Source organism: Bos mutus, chromosome 12 (genome assembly GCF_027580195.1).
Source record: "Bos mutus isolate GX-2022 chromosome 12, NWIPB_WYAK_1.1, whole genome shotgun sequence".
Taxonomy (NCBI): Eukaryota; Metazoa; Chordata; class Mammalia; order Artiodactyla; family Bovidae; genus Bos; species Bos mutus.
The window spans coordinates 36,345,281-36,367,880 of record NC_091628.1 but is presented as its reverse complement, the minus strand read 5'-3'; the positions used below and the strand labels follow the sequence as shown (position 1 = coordinate 36,367,880).

Genomic DNA, 22,600 nt, shown 5'->3' with positions numbered 1-22,600 from the left:
GGAGGCCTGGCGTGCTGTGGTTCATGGGGTCACAAAGAGTCAGACACGACTGAGCAACTGAACTGAACTGAAAGAGTGTACAGGAAAACTACTTTAGGATAGAGGTAACAACTTCCTTCTGATTGCTGGTCTTTGTCCTTCACTCATTCCTCACAATTCAGTGAACTTCAACCTCATTTCTATTAAAGTGGATCAAAGAGCCTAAAAAAGTACATGTTCTAGAAACCTAAGGAAAAATCCCCTAACCACCACCTCAGTTACAAACCCTGTTTCTGTCCCTTCCCTTGTCCTTCATTCTTTAACTGGAGCACCCAGCCAGGCTGTTCCCACTCAGAACCTTTCCCAAGCACAGGAATAATACTGTTGGGCTGGGGCAGAGAAGCAGCTAATCCAGGAAACATTTAAGGAGGGGTAGGAGATCCAACCAGTCCATCCTAAAGGAGACCAGTCCTGGGTGTTCATTGGAAGGACTGATGAAGCTGAAACTCCAAAACTTTGACCACCTCATGTGAAGAGTTGACTCACTGGAAAAAACCCTGATGCTGGGAAGGATTGGGGGCAGGAGGAGAAAGGGACAACAGAGGATGAGATGGCTGGATGGCATCACCGACTCAATGCACGTGAGTTTGGGTGAACTCCAGGAGTTGGTGACGGACAGAGAGGCCTGGCATGCTGTGATTCATGGGGTTGCGAAGAGTCGACACAACTGAACGACTGAACTGAACTGAGGCTTTTACGAGTACTAGGGATTACCAAGGCTTTCAGCCGTATCTGGGGAAAGAACAAGAAGCTTAAACAATGAGACTGTACTCCTCCTCTTGTTGCATCTCTCAGAAATGGCAACTAAATGCATTTTCATTTATCAAGTGTTTTCAGAGGAGTCCCAAGGTTCAGCCTGAGGACATGAGCCAAAGCATTGAAGACCTTAAGCCCCATCAAGTCTCAACAGTCAATGATTTTAGAATCTGTTTCAACTATATTTTAACCCATGTCTATTTTTTATAAAAAAAAAAAAAAGTAACCTTTCCATCAGGATGGCTGATTTCTCCCTCAATTTCTTCTTTTTCATCCTCCTCTTTATAGTCAGGATCTGGAAAGTTCACTGGTTCAGGCAGCTCCCTGGGTGAGGCCGTCTATAAGGACAGGAGGCTCTTAGTCTGTGCTATATGACATGTAATAAAAATCTCAAGCAGCTAAAACTTAACACTTATGTCCAAAAGCCAGATTTCACTATTACAGGATTCTATGGCTAGTGTTGGTGTTGTATAGAAAACCTTTATGATGTTAAGTAAAAAGCTTCCTTTATAAATGGAAACTTAAACCAGTTCACTCATCAACTGTAAGCCTAAGAAATATGTCTGAATATATAAGAACAAAGATTTACCTGTCCCTTCTCCGAGCTGCCTAAATCACGAGGCTCAGACTTGGATCTTTGAGATGGATTACCTGTTAGAATATTACTGTCAGAGTTAGTTTGATTATTTAATTGAAAGATTTTAGTTTACTCAATACTGTGGTCAAACATTTCCTTAGTTCACTCTTCTTTACCTGTTATTTAAGATAAGTTTTAGTATTTTTCTTTACTAATTCCTAGTTCTTCATTATATAAATTCAGATGCTTATTCAAATACTTAAGTCCTGATGACCAAGAAAGACAAAGACAGTATCCGTTTTCTGAAAGTTTACAACCTCTTTCTGGACAAAGAGACAACTGCTCAACCAACCTAACAGATAAACCTGAAGGTGCTCTGCAGACAAGGGCTTTAGTTAAGAGGGCAGAAATGGAGAACAAAGAGTGGAAGCATCCAGAAAGACAGAGAATATGGCTTGAAAAAGAAACTGGATAGACCTAATGGCTGTGGTCTAAACTTTCTAGATCATGACCAATACACCCAATTATACTGTGTATTAGGAGTACACAATTTATAAAATAAGCACACATGCGTGTACGTGCTCACACATAGACACCACAGCAACAACAAACTGAAATTAGGTTAAAAAGGCACTAAAGTTCTAATACTGTCTTCCTATATACCAATGGATAGTAGTCCTAAATTTGAAGGGTTTCAAGCTCAAGTGCCAGGATCTGACTTAAATGTAAAAAACCAGAATGGATCCTGAATGCTCCAAGAATGGAGAAGAGCAGAGGTAGAGGGCCCACTAAGCAGGCTGTGGGCATCTGTGGAGATGGCAGTGTGTGTGCTGTGTCAAATAACAGACCCAAGGATCCCAAGTTGCCAGGTACTAGTAATTTCATACGGTTCAACCTACTTAATTGATTCAGAAAAACATCAACATCAGAGGAGATGCGTTTAAGGATGGATGGGAATGCAGGGGGGTGGGGAGTAAAGAGAAAAGGAATCAAGGAGCACACACAGGTTTTGGCTAAATGACCAACTTCCCCCACGTCACAGGCACAAAAACCACCCTGCAGTCTGAGCTCTGTGTTAACATCACCTCTGAATCCTGTAACCACCCTCCACCGAAGAGACTAATATCCTCATTTTATAGGCGAGAGGACTACCCATAAAGAAGTGAAATTCAACTACGTTAAAGAAAGAAAGTGGGCAACTTTTAAGGTGACATCAGCGTCACGGCAGCTAAGCCATTCCTCTTTCCCCTTAACAACTTGACATTTGTAACTGAACAAAAGAGCCCCAGCGCCTTACACCCAGGGATCTGGGGGGATTCTTGCCCACCTGTGCATCTGAAGATAGACCAGACCTCAGTAGGAGTTGTGGACCCAAGGGACTCGGCAAACCCGCCCCATCCCCACTCACTATGGGAGGAAAAACCTGCAGAGAGTGGACCTGAAGACGTCCAGGGTAGACGAGCAGGCTAGCAGGGCAGGACAGAGACGAGTTTATACGCAGAGCAGAGGGGAACCCGAGAGAGCTGCCCCCAGCCCAGGGGACAGTGCGTGGACCTGAGCTGTGTGGTGGTGGCAGACCACCTCTCCAGAGGAGGACACAGAAAGCTTGAGTGGAAGCGGCTGCCCAGCCACCTGCCATGTGGCTCAGAAGCTGCTTTCTCTCCAGGAGCAGCTGAACTTCTGAGGAGGGCCCGGGCCTCCACAACTAGGGGGAGTCAGGAAAAGAGGAGGGGAGCAGGTAAGCACATAATGGGCACGGAAGGATGCAGCTCCTGCTGTCTACCGTCGGTCCACACATGCCACTCAAGGATCGCCCCCTGGGCCCACAGGCACCTCAGGATCCTGAACCCACACCTCCACTGCTGCCAGCTCCTTGTGTGTCTGCTGGAGTGCTCAGAAGATAGGCCACAGTCAATCTGTGGACAGGGAAGGAAGCACAAACTTGAACTATGGCCCTACCTCCTGGAAAACGAAAGGTTTCTAGCAGCCAGCCTGGTGAATTGAAGGAACCAATGAAGTCATAAAAGCTTTGTTAAGGAAGTATCTGCTACTTCAAATTCTGGAGGTGAAGAATCCGATGACAGGTGAAGAATGCAACAGAGAGCATCTACTGCACAGCAGACCAGATGGAAAGAACAAGTGACTTGGGAAACACAAATTCAAGAATAATACAGCTAGAAAAGGAAATGAAACTAAGAGAGCCAACGAGAGCTATTGGATTCCCACTAGAAGGGCAAATACTTGATTAACTGTTGTTCCAGAAGAGGAGCGGCAGAAAGGGGCACAGAGTTTGAAGAAATCAGAGCTTTCATTATTTAAAGAAAGAATAGGTGAGAACTTCCTAAATCAATGATAATAAACCTTCAAGGCAGCCAGGGGAAAAAAAGAAGTAACTTATGAAGGCACAGTGTTAGGCTCTCAGTGGATTTCTCAGCAGAAACCCCACAGGCCAAGAGAGGAAAACGACATATCAAAGTATGAAACAAAACCTGCCCACCCAGACTACTTTATCCAGCAAAGTTATCCTTCAGATATGAAGGGGAAATAAAGGCTTTCCCAGACAAAAACTGAGGTAGTTCAGCATCACCTGACCTATAAGACACTGCATGAAATGCTGAAAGGAGATCTTCAAGTAGAAACAAAAAGATGCAAACTAGCAACAAGACAACAGGTAAGTACACAACACATTGGTAATAAACGTGAACATGTACAGTCAGATTAAAAAAAAGAACCTAATTCACCTAATTATAGTATAACGTTTAAAGGAAAAGAATATTTTTTAAAACACCACCTATGGAATTCCCTGGAAGTCCAGTGGTGGGGACTCTGCACTTCCACTGTAGGACGTAAAGGTTCGGTCCCTACTGGAGGAACTAAGATCCCGCATGCTGTGCAGTGCTGTGAAAAAACCAAAAACTCGAGCTACTGTAATGTTACTGAAATCAGAGCATAAAAAAGGCAAATTGTGACATCAAAACATAAAAGGGTGGTGGAGCCTTTATAATGATAAGTTGCTAATAGCATACAGCGGATTGTTTTATCTATGAGATGTTTTATGTAGGTCACATGGTGACCGCAAGCAAAAATATAGAGTTGATTCACAAATACAACAAAACAAGAGATGAAGCACACCACCATGGGAAAAAATGTTTACAGAGGTAGGCAGAAACGGGGGAAAAAAGAAACGATGGAAATAGAAAACCAAAAGAAAGCAATCGATAGGATGGCAGTCATAAGTCCTTACATATCAATAATCAACTAATGTAAATGCCCATAGAACAGAATAGAAAACCCCCTACATATACAATTAACTAATATTCAACAAGGGAGTCAAGAACACCCAACGGGGGGAATGCACAGTCTCTTTATAAAGCAATGCAAAAACTGAACACATGCAGAAAAATGGAATTGGATCTCTCTCACACCACTCAAAATGAACTCAAAATGGATCAGTCTTAAACATAAGACCTGGTACTGTAGAAGTTCTAGAGCAAAACATAAGAAAGAAGCTCCTTAACAACAGTCTTGGCAATAATTTCTTGGATATAACATCAAAAGCACAAACACCAAAAGCAAAAACCATCGAACTTAAAAGTTTCTGCCCAGCAAAGAAACAATCAACAAATAACCTACAGAATGAGAGAAATTTTTTATAAACCATCTATCAAATTAAGAGTTAATATACGGACATGACTGAGTGACTTCACTTTCATTTTTCTTTTTTTTTTTTTTTTTAAGTTTTAAATATCCTTTTTTTTTTTTTTAAATTTTATTTTATTTTTAAACTTTACATAATTGTATTAGTTTTGCCAAATATCAAAATGAATCCACCACAGGCATACATGTGTTCCCCACTTTCATGCATTGGAGAAGGAAATGGCAACCCACTGCAGTATTCTTGCCTGGGATTCATCCCAGGGATGGGGGAGCCTCGAGGGCTGCCGTCTATGGGGTCACACAGAGTCGGACACGACTGAAGCAACTTAGCATAGCATACAAAATATATAAAGAACTCATGAGTGCATTTTAGTCATGTTCGACTCTGTGACCCTATGGACTGTAGCCCACCAGGCTCCTCTGTCGAAGGGATTCTCCAGACAAGAACACTGGAGTGGGGTCCCATACCCTTCTCCAGGGCATCTTCCCGACCATGGGATCAAACCCATGTCTCTTAGGTCTCCTGCCTTGGCAGGCGAGTTCTTTACCACTAGCACCACCTGGGAGGCCCTAAAGAACTCATACAACTCAATAATTAAAAAAACACAAAAAAATACAATTTAAAAATGGGTTGAGGGCTTTCTGTGCTGGTAGCACTCTCGCAAACATGGTGAACATTCCTAAAAGCTGCTGAACTAAGTATGGCAAGCACCAGCCCCACAAAGTGACCCAGTAGAAGAAAAGCAAGGATTCTCTGCATCCCCAAGGAAAGTAGCATTATGACAGGAAGCAGAGGGGCTACGGTGGGCAGACTAAGCCGATTTTCCAGAAGAAGGCTAAAACTACAAAGACTGTACCAAGGCTTGAATACGTTGGGGTGTTGAGCCCAACTGCAGATCTAACTAAGAGAATGCTCGTTATTAAGAGATGCAAGTATTTTGGGCTGGGAAGAGATAAGAGAAAGGGCCAAGTGAACCAGTTTTGAGCTTCATGTTTTGTTTTATTAAGGAGACAATAAAAATTTGAATTTATGTGCTTGCTTCGGCAGCACATATACTAAAAATTTGAGATTGTTTTAAAAAAAAAAAAAATGGGCAGAGGAACTAACTAGACAATATTTTTAAACATGGTATCCAAATGTCCAAGAGGTACATGAAAAGATGCTCAACATCACTAATCTTGAGGGAAATGCATATCAATGGCTATCAAAAAAAAAAAAAACCCAGACAAGTGATAACAAGTATTACCCTGTTAGGTAACAAGGATGTGGAGAACAGGAAACCCTTGTACAATGGTGGTGGGAATACAAATTGGTACAGCCACTAGGGAACAGTATGCACATTTCCTCAAAAAATTAAAAACAGAATTACCAAACAAGTCAGCAATTCCACTTCTGAGTATATATATCCAAAGGAAATGGAAACAGGATATTGAAGAGATACATGCATTCCCATGTTTACTGCAGTATTATTCACAACAGTCAAGATATGGAAATAACCTAAAGTGCCCTTCCATGAATGAATGAAGAAAATGTGGTACATATATACCGGGGAATATTGCTGTATGGTATAACGTACATGTGGAATTTCAAAAAGCCACACATTAAAACAGAGAATAAAACAGTGGTTACTAAGGGCTAGGAGGTGGAAATTAGGGTATACCAACTTGCAGTGAGCTGTAAATAAGTCCTAGAAATAGAAAGCACAGTGTAGTGAACAACAATACTATGCTATAATCATAAACTTGCTAAGAAGACTAGATCTTAATTATTCCAACCACTAAAAAAGAAATCATAATTATGTGATTTAATAGAGGTGCTAGGTATGGACACATTGACAGTCACAATATCTAAATCCATCAAATCAACATGATGTACACCTCAGATTTATACAATGTTATATGTCAGATATATTTCAATTTAAAAAGATACTTTTTATATCTTTAACATATTAAGAGTAAAAAAACAAGCTATACACTGGGAGAAGATACCTGGAATACATGAAACTGTTACAGGATTATGAGGATGTGGGGACCCTCCCACGAACAATAAAGAAAAAGACAACTCCACAAAATAAAGATCTCATCAATTTCTTCTCAAAAGATGAATTCTGAACAGCTACTAAACACAGGCAAATGTGTTCAACATATTTAGTAATGGTGATGCAAATTAAAACTATGAGATTCAGATACACTCCTAACAGACTGGCATGAATTTAATTCTGAAAATCAAGTAATAACAAGATGTGGAGCAAAGCAAGCACTTACATTGCTGGTGAGAGAGTAAAATCACTTTGGGAAATATTTTGGCAATATCTGTTAAAGATATTCCTACAAATTACTCAGTTTAACTCTAGCCCTAGGTATATGTCTTAGAGAAATGAATGTGTACCAGAAATGAGTAGGAAAGTTCACAGCATCATTGTTTAACATCCCAAAACTTAAGAAAAACTTAACCATCAACAGAAAAATAACAAACTGTAATATATTCATAAATGGAATACTAATACTACCTAGCAGTGAAAATTAGTGAACTAGATCAACAAGACTGAATCTCAAAAACACATAGTGAAAGAAGAATATAATGGAATACATACAGCATGACTGACTCTTCAGAAAGCTCAAAAAAAGTAAAACTTTTTTTTAGGACTATACCTATGAAAGTAGAAACTATTTTCAAGGAAAAGCAATGTAATATGATCACAGAGGGGGCAGTTCTGAGGTGTTGCTAATTCTTATTGTGGGCAGTGGTTACTCATATTTCCTTTATAATTTTCAAACCACATACGTTATATCCATTTCTATAAATTTAATTTACAGAAATACTTTCTAAAACTTCCAGGCAGATTAAAAACCCAGCTGTGAAAACAAAAGTTCATAGAAGAAAATAGTGTATTTGTGACTTGATGTTTGAGAAGGATTTCTTAGTCACAAAAAGCAAAACCATTTTTTTGATTAAATTCAGTATTAAAAGGGAAAACACATGTATAAAGAAACAAAAACCAAAAAGCTAAATATAGATGGGCAGAAGATACTGGCAGTGCTTATAATTAACTTTAATATGCAAAACCTGACAAGCACACACACAGTTTTAAACGGGCAAAAGAGATGAACAGGCAGTTCACAAGAGGAAACTCAAATGTCCACTAAATATCAAAAGATGCTCACATTACCTCATCGGTAATCAGGGAAATGCATATTAAAATGACAGTGACTCATCATTTCACACCCATCTCACTGGCCAAATTAAAGTCTAAGCGGATCAAGTGTTAGCAAGCACAAAGAGCATGTTCTGTTGACAATAAAAAAAAAAAACTGCAAAGGGAAGTGAAAGTTGCTCAGTTGTGTCCGACTCTCTGCGACCCCAAGGACTGTACAGTCCATGGATTTCTCCAGGCCAGAATACTGGAGTGGGTAGCCATTCCCTTCTCCAGGGGATCTTCACAACCCAGGGATCGAACCCAAACATCTCCTCAACTGAGACAAACCTGATGTGACCCAATATCCTACCCCTGACATGTGTCTGAGAGAAGCTCACATGACCAAGACTTGTCCTATTCATTCTGTGACAGACATGGAGAACGTGAATGCCCATCAACAAGACAGCTTAACTGTGGCAAATATACATGGAATATGTACAGCTGGAGTTTATATGTATTACTGAGGGTAGGTCTTAAAATAGAAAGCAAATGGCAGACAGATGGAGTATGACACAATACTACGTTGATTTATGGACACAATGTACTAAAAGAATGAAAAATAAGAAAGGGAATGTGGTCTGGGTGCAAATTAACTGGAAGGAGGATACACAGGGGCTTCAATTATATTTACAATATCTTATTTCTATTAAGTTGGTGTAAATTCTCCACTCTTTAAGTTTCTAAAATATTTTATAAAAAGATCATGCAACTATCTTACCTTGTGTTGGCAAATAATTTTTTTTGTACTTTTCTACCTGGGTTCCTGAAGAAATCTGACTCTTTTGAAATCGAACTGATGAATTCTATAGTATGAGAAAATGTTGAATATAAAATTAGTTTAGTCTACACATTAGTACAAGGAAAGAAAGTAACAGAACTCAGCTTGCAAAGGGAATACTTTAAGTGTGTTCAATTTATGCTGTTTTCATGTATACTGAGTGAACAGGCCGGAGAACCAGCTGCTACCAGGAATGGACTACACACATCCTCACACGCCACCTCTGGAAATACATTCACTCCTCAAGTGAGGCACAGCAGACAATGTGAAACAGTTTTTGTGACGTTACCAGAGCGGTCAGAGGAGAGGGTTGGAACTCATGGTCAGACACCAGGAGACTGCACACCCTGTCTTCCCACCCCCCGGGGTTAGGGGTCAAGGGAGATGTCCTCCTTGCTCCCATCTCCTCCTCCAGCCAGATCTCCTTCTCTCCTGCCCAGTCAGTCTCATCCACGTACCCTGCTTGTCAGGAGATAATGCCATAGCTGCCGCCTCCAGACCACTCTCTCCCACCTCAGCTAGGTACTCCAGTGGACAAAGGAGAACTAGTCATTATCAACATCTGCAATTATTAAGAGCTGCCAAAGTATCAATTTCAGAGCAACCTACAAAATAATAATCATTCAAAAAGCCAGTGCCATTTAATAAAGTGCCAAAGTATTTAGAGGTGAGATGCCACAATTTCTGCCATTACCTTCAAATGGTTCAGCAAAACACTTTACATGGAAATGTGGCAAAAGGGAACAATGACTGGATCTAGATGAAGTGTTCAGGTATTCATCATACTATTCTTTCAAATTTGTTTGGCTCAGCTTTCATAATAACATGGTTGGGAGTGGGGGAATCTTACCCTCTGACTCCACATCCTGTCCTCCCAGCTCACCCCGCTGACACCCTCCCTCCTCCAGGGCTTACAGCATGCAGGGTCCCACGATCCACTGATCGTGTTTCCTGCATCTCCCCAAACCTCTGCCCTTCTTGAGCAGACTGAAATCATGGTTCACTGCAGTCACTCTTGCTATATATACTGTCAACTTCACGCCCCCTCACTCTGATATTCACTGGGCTGACATAACCTCTGCTAACTGTCTACCATTTACACTCGAAAAGCTGAATAAGCAAAAATAACAAACAATTCCTACTTGAAACATACCATCTCTAACCTCTGTGGAGTCAGACCACATTTCCCCCTGGCTTTGCGCTCTTGAGGACCCCGAATTCCCGTCCCTCCCTCCCCTCAAAGCTCCCAGAGCCTCCTCCATCCCCTCTCTCAGCAGAGAGCCAGGCTTCCCACTCCTCTGAGAAAAGGTAAAGGGTTGGGGGAACTTCCCACCAAGGGCTCCCCCACGTGCAGCTATGGGTCCACCCCCGAGCCGCCCCATCACCAGGCACAGACGTCCACACCAGTGCTCCCACCCCTCAAACCCCAGCCCTTCTCCGTGTGGACACCGCTTCAACAACCCTCGCATGGTCTCCTCAAGGTTTTCCTCTCCGCCTACTCAGTCCTACTAATACATAAACACTTGTTAATTTTCCCATCTTAAAACAAAAATAAAAAACTCCCCTGCAGCTACTACCTCATTTCCTTGTATTTACTATAAGACTTCTGCACAAAGCTTTACACTCTGTCTGAAGCTTCTCACTCTCTCACCCAGTCAGGCTTTCCTCTGGCAAATCCAAGAATCTACTTTCAGCCCTCACCTTACTCAGCAGCAGCCTCTGAGGCTCAGGCCTCTCTGCCTGCTGTACTTGGCCCTCAGGACACCACACTAACCTCCCCACTTCAGCTCTGGTTCTTTCTCCTCACCATCCATACCTTCAGCCCTAGTGGTCTCTCCCACACATTCTGAGGGCCCCAAACTTCTAGCCCAGACCTGACCTTCTCTGGATACACACCCAACTCCACCCCGTGTCCACCTGATGTCCAGCAGACAATTCAAACTCACCTGACCTAACCTGAGCTCCTAACATCCACGCTCCCAGAAACATGTACTCTCTTTTGAGGGGACTCATGATAAATGGCCCCCCCCCAAAAAAATGACCCTCAACTTGGAAGCCCACTTTCCTGCTGTCATACCCCACACCCAGTTTATCACTAAATCCCACCCACATCTCCACCCTTCCCAACCGCTCCACAGTCTCAGCCACCAGTCTAAGACCACAGTCCCCCAATGCTCCTCATGGTGCCCGCAGCACACCTCAGTCCACTCTCACGTCTGCAGCAGGGGGGCCGCCCCTCCCATGCATCCTTCTGAGAGTTCGAGATCTCACTCAGAAGAAAAGGCAGCACTCTGGGAAGTGATTAAGGCCTAAGGAAAGCTGCACCGGCCACTCCCAGCCCATCTCTAATTTCACACTCTGCTCTGCTCTCCAGGATGGACTCTGCTCCAGCCACACCAGCCACAGGGCTCCTCTAGCCTCGGGACTCCCAAACGGACTTATCCTGGCTCACTGCGCCCTCTCCTGGCTGTTGTTCAAACCTTGCTTTCTCAGGAGAGCTTTCCCCAGATGCTGGACAGAAAACTGCAACACCCTCCCCCAACAGGTATCCCACCTCCTTGCTTTTTCTCCTTAGTCCTCATCACAACCTCACACACCATGTCCAACACTCATCTTTCTCCCACCACTGGAATACAAGTTCCAAGAGGACAAGAAGTCTGTTTTGTTCACTGCTTGATCCCCAGTGCCTCAGTGTCTGCATATCACAGCCGTGAATATAGATAAGTAAAAAAACAGTTGTTTCAAAAGGATCATATGCACAGAAAAAAGAGGATCTCTGCATAAAATTTACTTACCCTGTTTTAACTGAGATTACCTGCCTATTGTGTTATAATTCCTCTACAAGAATTATCAAAATGAGGGACTTCCCTGATGGCCCAGTGGTTAAGAATCCATGTGCCAATGCAAGGGAAAACAGATCTGACCTCTGGTCTGGGAAGACTTCACACACCACAGAGCAACTGAGCCCATTGAGCCACAACCACTGAGTCCTCAGGCTGCAGCTGCTGGGCCTGCACGCCCTGAGCCCATGCACAAGAGAAGCCGCTGCAGTCAGCCCACACAACTCGAGGAGCCCCCACTCGCGGCAACTGGAGAAAGCCCGTGCACAGCAACAGAGACCCAGCACAGCCATAAATAAATAAACAAAAAGTTTTTTTAAAAAAAGATTAAAAGTGGGACCTCCTTCATGGTACAGTGGTTTTAAAGAATCATAAAAATGAGTTTGAAATCTTTACAATGCACAAAAGAAGAATTTAACTGTGGTGAAATACACATAGAACTACCATCTCAACCTTCTGAAGGCAGTTCAGTATTTAGGTACGCTCACACTGCTGTGCAGTCGCACCATCTCGAGCTCTTACCTCGCAAAACTGAGTCTGTACCCAGGAAACAGCAGCTCCTCCTCCTCCCCTCCCCTGGCCCTGGCTCCCACCCTCTATATCTTTCTATGAATCCAACTCCCCAAATAGTCAGCATCTCCCCAGGGTGACAGAGGCTTCCCTGGTGGCTCAGTGGGAAAGAATCTGCCTGTAACATGGGAGACGCAGTTCAATCCCTGGGTCAGGAAGATCCCCTGAAGGAGGAAATGGCCACCCACTCCAGTATTCTCGCCTGGAGAATCCCACGGACAGAGGAGCCTGGTGGGCTACGGTCCATGGGGTCGCACAGAGTCGGACACGACTGAGAGACTAAACGACAACAGAGACAAGGTGACAAAACCTACCAAGAACCCATCTTTCTTTGAGGCGGTCACACACTGACCCATCCTGGCGCTGCTCTCTGTGGCTTCTGCTTTCTTCCAGGCATCCAGTCGGAACCTTTCCATCACTTTTATTTCCTCCCGGAGGTCTGTGTTCTCTCTGACCAACATTTCTATCTGGCTTCTAAGACGGCCATGTGTACTGGACCACTTTGCTTCCTTTCTTTTCAGATCTTCCTGTAAATCAGATACCTGCCGCTTCAAAACCTTTCCAAAAAAAAAAAAAACACCATTACTAGAATTAAAACAATGCAACAGGAGAGACAACACATCAACAAACTAGGATCACTAGCCCAGCACAAAGAGCAGAAAAGGGAAGACTTAGCGAATCACATTTCAGAAACATCGGGTTCCTCAGGAAAAGGAACGGGGTTCAAGCTGGAGTCCCACCTCATACCATCAATAAGATTCCAGGAGGCAGGGGGCAGGGGAGGGGGGCGGGGGGCAGGGGATGTCAGACATCACAAAGAAGCCATGAGGTAATTGAGATCTAAACTAAGATATTAACTGAAATAGAAAGAGACAAGTGGGGTTATCTGGTGAAGAGGAATCCATGACTAACTGAAGGAAGAGCAGTGACAAAGGGAATAAATGAAGTCAGAACTCCCAGCCCTGAAACTGGGTCTATCTGAAATTCCTGAGACTGAAACTGGGTGTATCTGAAATTCCTGAGAACTGGTTCTGAGAAAATGACTTGTTTCAGATGCACTGAATGACTAAGTGAAGAAACTCCTGGAAATGTCTGAGGAAGCTACTTGCAATTGTACAAACAGAAATCAGCCACCTGCACCCATGTGGGTACAAATTACGGGGAGTGACTGAGAACGGAGGGAAGTCAAATCAAGAAAGCATCGCCACCACCCACAAGCTCACTCCGACTGAGGCGGCCCACCACTTCGTGAACACGTGTGGGCCTGAACACCCACCCCTATCACAGCCTCACAGCAGTCAACAGAGCAGCAAAGGCAACAGGGGAAGGAACAGGGCTCAGGGGCCCCTCCCGGGTGTGACTTCAGAGAGAGACGGAGGCTGGACCCAGGTGAGGTCAAGGCCCTTCCCAGGGTTCGACGTCAGAGAGACAGACTCCAGGGCCCAGGTGAGGTCAAGGCTCGTATGCCAGTTCTGTGCCATGAAAACACATGAAGCAAGGTCATTACCTCCCTGAACTTCCTATTTATAAAACAGTGGGGTGCAACCAAGAAGTGAGCAATTTCTAACTGGTAACCAGTTATCATGAGCAAAAATAAACTATTCTAAAATGGTAACTCATAAACCTAAATAATTTAAGAATTCAAAGCCAAATAAACCAAAAATAGACAAATACTATCGGAGAAGGCACTGGCGACCCACTCCAGTCCTCTTGCCTGGAAAATCCCATGGACAGAGGAGCCTGGTGGGCTGCAGTCCATGGGGTTGCTAGGAGTCAGACACAAATGAGTGACTTCACTTTCACTTTTCACTTCCATGCATTGGAGAAGGAAATGGCAACCCACTCCAGTGTTCTTGCCTGGAGAGTCCCAGGGATGGCAGAGCCTGGTGGGCTGCTGTCTATGGGGTCGCACAGAGTTGGACACGACTAACGCGACTTAGCAGCAGCAGACAAATACTATATGGTATCACTTACACATAGAATTTTAGTGGGGAAAAGCTGACTTCCAAGAGCAGAATGCTCTTTCCGGGAGCTGGAGGGAGGGGAAATGGAGCAAGGGAGGTCAAAGGACATGAACTTTGAGCTGCAAGAAGAGTGTAAGTTCTGAGGGGCTTCGGTACAGCTCAGTGACTGGTTAACAAAGTTGCACTGTGCACCAGACAGCTGCTCAGAGCAGATCTTCGGCATTCTCCACACCCACTCACTCAGAGATAACTTGACCTTGGTAATCATCTCACAATGTATATGTGCATCAAATCATCACACAGTATACTTTTAAACACATAGCTATATATTTCAATTATTCCTCAGTAAAGTTAAAAGGAATTCAAAATCAACGTTTTGAATTTATCCATGTCATTATCGTAGTCTTTTCTGGGAAAGTCTTTAGTAAGAAAAGAACTGACATATTTTACTCTTCACAAGACAAGAGTACAGGACTTCTCTCGAGGTCCAGTGGTTAAGATGGAGGGGGTGAGGGTTCAATCCCTGGTTGGGGAACTAAGATCCCCATGGCATAGCCAAAGAGTAAAAAATTTAATAAAAATTAAAATGAAAAGCCGTGACTACAGAAGGTATTCCTGGTATCTTCGATTATCTGCTGAGCCAATGGATGATTAATACATTGATACCCAATTTCTCTTTGACACAAATAATTCTAAAATTCTTACAAGACTGCCACCTTTAATAACTTATGAATATGATATAAATAACTGACATACTTGAATTTCTTCACGTTCCTTTTTATCTGGGAAAGTTCTTGCAACTGTAGAATACTTTTCAAAAACTTTGCGTTCCTTTTGTAACTTCCTCATTTCTTCCTTTTTAAACTCCTCTATTCGAGCCAATTCTTTTGCTTTCTGTTGTTCAAAGTCAGCAATTTCTTTCCTAAAATGACCAAACCACATTATCATCTAAGGAGACCACCTCGATATAGTGATCCACATGTGGCACAAAATGAAGCCCCAGTGACAGCCTGGAATGGAGAAGCTGCTGGTTTCGGTGACTCCACCTTCAATCAACAGTAGTGAAACAACAATCAACTCAGTAAAGCCCCTCTCAGCAAGCATTTTCTGGGAACCACCTATGACTCAGGCACTATGCTAGGAATTGGAGAAACCACAGTGAGAAAAATAAAATCCTTAGTCCTACAAAGCTTCTTACATTCTAGTGGGAGCAACAGAGGACAATAAAGATAAAAAAGTAAAATATATGGAACGCTAGAAATGTTAAGAATAAAGCAAGGAATGAGGTTAGAAAATATGGAGGTCAGAGGACTGAAATTACGGATGGAATCACCTTGCTGAGATAGTATGTGAAGTGAAATCTGAGGGACCGGAAGAGATCGGTCATGAAGATATCTGGACAGAGTATTCCAGGAAGAGGAAACTCTGTGTGCAAAAGCCCCAGGGTACGAACATGACTCGTGTTCAAAGACCAGCCAGGAGGCCAGTGTGGCTAAAGAGACAGAACAGTAGGAGAGAATGTCAAAAACATGGTGGGGCTGGGAGGACCACTAAAGGTCATGGTCTCTGGGACCACGGTGAGGACTCTGGTGTTGAGCACAGCAGCACACTGGTCTGGGGCTGTCATAACCCAGGGTCTTTGGATGCTGTGCTGAGAGCACATGGCGCGACAACAGCAGGACTGTGGAATAAGGGGTCCCGACTCACATGCTCCCACACAAACAACAATCTGATCACCACCTACAGACAAAAGTGGGAACTCAAGGACCCTGGGAGGTAACTGGGAAACCCTGGTGAAGCCTGAGATCAAGGACAGCACTTTGAGAATGCAGGTCCATGCAGACCTACCAAATGGCAACCTGACTGACTGCACTACACACAGCTCCACTGCCAAAGGAGGCAGGAAGAGCCATGCCCACCCATGCCCATGGAAGTAGACCCACAGACCATGGTCCTGCCTACAGATCCTGACACAAACCGGTGACCCAGCTCCAGCCCTGCTCTGGGTACAGAGGCAGTCCTGTCGGACCGGGGGCCCAGTGGGAAGATGCTCAGGAACCTGGCAGGAGCCACACCTGTGCTGACCTCTGGAAACACACCTCCCGTTACAGACCCAGCAGTGGTCCAGAAGGCAGCCCATGACGTGGCTTCAGTCTTGCCTGACTGTGGTCCATGAAGCAGTTCTGTCCACTGGGGATCTGGCAGGAACCACAGCTGACTGCAACCCTGGCGACAAGCCTATCAAATGGTGAACCCCTTCACTGTGGATCCAGCACAGTGAGCCAGCTACAATCCCACCGTGATCCTGGAGGCACCCATCAGTCCAGGAGTCCAGAAGGACAAGGTCTTTACCTGCCAGAAACAGCCTCTAGAGACAGGAAGCAGGTGTTTGTTCCTTCAAATACAAGGACATCCACACAAGTTTACACAGATCAGTAAGAATCAGGTAAACATGAGACCACCGAAGGAAACTGTTAATAAAGCTTCAGTAACCAGCCCAAAGAAATGGAGATCTACAAACCACCTGACAAAGAACACAAAGTAATTGTTTTATGAAGCTCAGTAAGCTACAAGGGAGCACAGATAAACAATGAAATCAGGGAAACAACATGTAAAACAAAACAAGAACAAACAGAAATTATTAAAAAAGAAAGAAATTATAGAGCTGAAGAATAAAAGAAATGAAGCGACAAATGCAACAGAGAACTTCAAAAGCAGACTCAAGCAAAAGAAAAAAAATCTGCGACCACATAGGCTGGTGACTTGAAGATACCCAGTCAGAGGGGAAAAAAGGGAAAAGAATGAAAAGGAGTGAAGAAAGCCTACAGGACTTAAGTGATGTGACTAAAAGAATGACACACGCATTAGGGGAGACAAACCCCTAGTCAGACTAAGAAAAAAAGAGAAATACAGGCCTTAACAGATACCTCAGAAATAAAAAGGACCACACATGAACAATTATATTCCAAAACACTGGATAACTCAGAAGAAATTGACAAATTCCTAGAAACATACAACCTACCAAAACTGGACCCAGAAGAAAGAGAAAGCCTGAACAGACCAATAACAAATAAGAGGACTGAATCAGTCATCAAAAACTTCCCACAAAAGGAAAGCCCAGGACAGGTGGCTTCACAGGTGAGTCCCACCAAACACTCAAAGAAGGATTAATACCAATCTTTAAAAAGAAGGGACACTTCCAAACTCATTCTGTGAAGCTAGTTTTCACTCTCATACCAAAGGCAAAAACACAAGAAAAGAAAACTATAGGCTAATGTCCCTGATGAATAAGGGTGTAAAACTCTTCAAAAAAAAAAAAACTAGCAAACCAAATTCAACAGCACAGTAAAGGCATTAACACACCATGACTGATCCCCAGGATGCAGAGCTGGCTCGTGCAGATGAACACAACGTAACCGGCGCAGCCGCTGTGGACCAGCATGGTGAACATGACACAAACTGGTAAAATATGCACGACATGACTGGCGTGGCCCCTGTGGAACAGCGTGGTGGCTCCTCAGCACTATTCTCAATAACCCAGAGGCAGAAACAACCCCATGTTCAGCTGCAACCCAAGGAAGGCCAAGGATCACTAGAAACCAAGAGAAGAGACGAGAGAGCACAGCTCTGCTGATGCCCGACTTCAGGCTTTCAGTCTCCAGAAATGTGAGAAAATAAAATTGTGTTGTTTTAAGCCACCCAGTTTGTGTGCATTATGTCACAGCAGCCCTAGAACATAATACACTGGCCAAGGTGGTGCTTGAATTCACAGCTCCAAACTGCTTGTCAGACAAAACTTCAGTTTATGACCTCATCACTAAGAGAATTCCCCTTTTAACACACCTTTGACCACAATAGGTCATTTTATCTAAATTTATTAAATTCTTTTGTGGTATGTATTTCACTTCTTTCTCTTGCTAAATTAACAGGAATTGTTTCAAATAGTTGAGATACAATCTTAAAGATATAACTGGATCACTGTACATTTCCCCCCACTTACCTGAGTTTTTCCAAGGCACTTTCTCGTTCAGTGCGAAGTTTAGCTAAAGATGCGTTCTCAGCTTTAAATTTTTCTATTTCTGTTTCCAATTCAATAATTTTCTCTCTCAAAACTTGAGATCGAGCATTGCCACCTAGAAGATAAGCCACAAATACTGAACTTCACAAAATGCTTTCAGCAGCAGAACACTAGCTAGCTATTACACTAAGAGCCAAAAATATTCTCAATACCTGTATTATTGAAAAGCATTAGGAACAATACTTCTAAAAGACAGAAAAATTTACAATGGCCTAACTTTACAGATGGGGCAATCTAAACTTGAAGAATCAAATCATTCTACCTCAAAAAACAATCTGATGACAAATTAACATTACATATTTTAAAAGTCATTCAAATAAATTTTTGAACAAATATACATAACAGCTTAAGAACATGAATAAGCATTCACAAGAGATCTAAAGCACTTATCAACACCAAAATCAAAGTTTATCCCCCACCAATAAAAGAAATACAAATTAAGACCTTTTCCACATCAAATATGCTACTTAACAGAATAGCCTATACTTTTGTCCTTCAACCACCCATTTGGAAAATAACCTTGATTTATATGACAAGACTAAAATATATGTATCTCCCCTCTGACCCACTTCTAAAAATCTAGTTAAAGAATGAACTTATAAAATCATACAAGTCATTCTACACAAAAATGTGCATTGCAGTGTTATTTCTAATAGTGAAAAACAACTGAAATGTTCAACGTGAAACTACTAAATAAAATTATGCTACATTAATATCTCTGCAACCATTTTTAAAGTACACAAACAGTTTTAATGATATGGCCAAAGCACTGCATACATCTGGTCAAAAAGGATAAGCCAATTATATGTCTCTACCATATTAAAAATACATAGGAAAAACAAATGTAAAGAAATACATCAGTTACCTTAGGATAGTTTAAACACTTTTGCTTCTATACTTTAAACTTCCAAACTTCCTGCAAAAAATACTATTTTTAAAAAATAGCTTATATTTTAAAGCACCCATGCTTTGCTAGACATTCGAGTTTATAATTTACATAAAAGAATGGAAAACTGTTTTCAATATAAGTTTAGAAAGTCTATCCCATCAACTAAATACTTTACAGCCATGAAATGGAATGAGACAGATGTGTATTAGTACAAGCTTCAAAATGTATTACAAGCAAGGAGCAGAGCAGTATATACAAAGTGTGTTTACATTTGTGTGGAAAGGCAAATTATATAAACATTCACACATACACTTTCATATGCATGGAATCTTCATAGAATACACAAATGAAATGGGAAAGCTGGTGTCTCTGGGAGCCCAGGTCTGGGGCTGGGGAAGAGAGGAAACTCGGATTTTACTCTATTTCTTCTTCATCATATTTAGCAAATTAATGCATGAGACCATTAAAAAAAACGGATTTAAAATGGTGTGCACAAGTGGAGGTAACAGTAGCACCAACCACAAGTTGGGTATTCCTTGGTTGTTGGTGGTGGTTTAGTTACTAAGTCATGTCCGACTCTTAACAACCCCATGGACTGCAGCCTGCCAGGTTTCTCTGTCCATGGGATTTTCCAGGCAAGAATACTGGAGTGGATTGCCACTTCATTCTCCAGGGGATCTTCCTGACCCAGGAATCAAACCCCGGTCTCCTGCATTGCAAGCAGATTCTTTACCGACTGAGCTATGAGGGAAGCCCAATAGCCCCTGGTTATTAAAGAAACTTAAACGTTATCTCACCTTACAGTAATTAATTTTAAAGCCTTGGCAAGAAGACACAGGTTAAAATTTGAAAAAATCTGCAATCACAATTCTTCCAAATCTCTTATACTAGTGTGTGCGTGTGCACGTGTGTGTGTGACTATTACATTATTTAAGCTCACAAAAGAAATCAAACCTTAACAAACACCTACTAGGTATCTACTAAGCATCTAGAAAGATTAAGATTTTAAGAAACATTCTGACAACATACTGATAAAATAAATTTAAACTTAACAACATTTCATTACAATACTCTAACATACCAGGTGGGTGGTCTTGACTTGTGTCTAACTTGGGATCATTTCCCAAGCGTGAGTGTGACTTTGACTTTGATTTCAGAGAAGGAAAGAATTCCATCATCAGACCTGAGGTAGGAGGAGGGCTTGGGCCCCTACTGGATTTGCCCAAGTCTTCTCCCTTCTTGACTGGCACGACCTTCCTTTTTATCGTTTTGTCCAGTACACACATTTCACTCTTGTTAGGGCAGGTTGTCTGGGGAGTCCCATAAATGGCTTCATTCCCAAGAACACCATCATGTTTAAATGAATTATCTTCAAGGTCAGTCCAAGTTCTTTCATCATCAAAGTCAATTTTATTCACACTTATAGATGAGTGTCTTCTGGAGGAATCAGAAAGTTTATTTTTCAAGCTTTCTATTATGAGAGAATCATCACTGCTATAATCCTTATCAGACAAATCTAAATCAACATCTCTCCTTTTCTCTTCCTCTTGAGTCGTGGTGTCCCGAAAAGGTCCCTTATCATCACAGACTTTCGGACTATCTTCTCTGCTGCTGGAACTCCTTTCCTTACCCGCAGATGATGGCTTTATAGTGACGTCAAGCTGTTCCTCCAAATCGGTGCTGTGATCACTGTCTGTAACACCTTCACCATCGCCTGCACTCCACCTGGCTTGCCTCTCAGGAGGGTTCGTTTGGTACACTCTCCTCCTGACTTCACAGGACGGCGCCCACAATGCTCCAGGTGAGAACACTGAATCACGTCGTCTGGCAGCAACCTCGCACTCAGCCTTGCTTCCACACTGGGCACGGCCCGGATCCTCGTTTTGGTTATGCTGACTAACAGAACCCAGTGTTGCTGTCTTCTCTTCCCGCACACTTTTGACAGGGGTAGAAGACAGCCGGCGACCTCTGCAGTTCTGCTGGTCCCTCTCTAAGATCTTCAGTACAAATGAGGAGTTACTGGAGAATGATATTTCATCAGCAGCTTGTTCTAAAAACAAAAATTCATCTAATTCCAAATTTTCCTTTTCCTTTTCTCGTTCCCAATTCTCTAACTTTTTCTGAAGAGAATCATCAAGAGAAGATTCTGACCCTTTCAAACTTTCACTTGCTGGGTTCTGAGAAGCCATACAGCTGATGAGTCCTGTGGAAGTGGGAAGTCTGTCTTTACTGCGTGCCTTATTCCAGATTGTGCCACCAACATCACAAGGTTTTGTACACTCAGGTACATTTTCTTTATTATTAGATTCCACTTTTTTTCCTAAACTGATCTGCTCTCTAAATTGCCCATCACATTTCTTCCCTGCTGGCATTTTCAATCCTGATGGAGAGAGACTTTTCCTACTATTACTCTTAAGCACTTTTGGCTTCTGACTGAGTGTGAGAGAACGACACTTGGCTCTGACTTTACTGTGCTTTTTAACAGGAAGGTTCTCTGTACAGATTTCTTTATTTATAAGAGCAGTTTTCCGCTGGAATTGTTGTTTCTCTGATTTAAACACAGGCTGGTCCTCTGAAATGCTCTGAGTGGTGACTAGGTTACTTTCTCTTCCCTTCTGAAACTTAGATTTAGCATTAGTAAATCTGGCTAAACCTTCTCCTCGTTTTAAGAATGGTTGTTTTGGTTTTGCTTTGATAAGCAAAGATCCTTCTGCTTCCTAAAATAAAAGAATATTTGAATTAATTCTGGTATATCCAAGTAATCTCAAAGCTATTTTTTAAGCAAATTATAAACAAATCTCTAAAGCCTTAGATAACTTGATCAAAATAGTAGAAATGCTAACCTTTAGCTGTTTTTGTTGCCGTTCTAGTTCTTCCAACCGAATCTGTTCCTCTAAGTAATCTTCAAAAGTTTGTTTCCTTTCTCTAATAGCAGCTTTAATAGGCCTAATCATAAAAATAAAGTTATGTAACATGAAAACCATGATGTGGTGAATACTTTACACTTAGTGTGGCTGATAGACACCTCTGAGAACTAACCTTTTCCAACATCACAAATTCCATTTGAGAATCTATTAAAAGCTACAATTCCACTCCATCTCCCAAATACAGAAATACATGTCTCTATATGTGATTTGAAAAAGCCCCTCTGAAGTCCACCTACTGACCTCAGACTAACTTTTAAAGTAACATATTCATTATATAACTAAGATATGTTTCCAAGAATAGTTCATTAAATAAATATTCTTTAAGATC

General features: G+C 42.3%; 1 protein-coding gene and 1 pseudogene across 6 annotated transcripts in view; one reads left to right on the top strand and one right to left on the bottom strand.

Moving 5' to 3' along the window:
* CPAP (centrosome assembly and centriole elongation protein) overlaps nucleotides 1–22,600 on the bottom strand; it is a 39,776-nt gene that overhangs the window by 3,554 nt on the left and 13,622 nt on the right. For 4 of the 6 annotated variants that reach the window (XM_070380565.1, XM_005888731.3, XM_070380567.1 and 1 more), the window contains exons 6-13: nucleotides 22,189–22,291; nucleotides 20,427–22,062; nucleotides 18,379–18,511; nucleotides 15,135–15,300; nucleotides 12,729–12,971; nucleotides 8,945–9,029; nucleotides 1,385–1,446; nucleotides 1,023–1,133 (exon numbers count right to left, since the gene is read on the bottom strand). In XM_070380565.1, the coding sequence (XP_070236666.1) occupies nucleotides 1,023–1,133; nucleotides 1,385–1,446; nucleotides 8,945–9,029; nucleotides 12,729–12,971; nucleotides 15,135–15,300; nucleotides 18,379–18,511; nucleotides 20,427–22,062; nucleotides 22,189–22,291 (2,539 nt within the window). Of the gene's footprint in view, nucleotides 1–1,019; nucleotides 1,134–1,384; nucleotides 1,447–8,944; nucleotides 9,030–12,728; nucleotides 12,972–15,134; nucleotides 15,301–18,378; nucleotides 18,512–20,426; nucleotides 22,063–22,188; nucleotides 22,292–22,600 lie in introns of those variants that run through there. The other 2 variants (XM_070380568.1, XR_011466322.1) reach the window with 2 other exon arrangements.
* LOC102269786 (large ribosomal subunit protein eL42-like) lies at nucleotides 5,697–8,887 on the top strand (annotated as a pseudogene).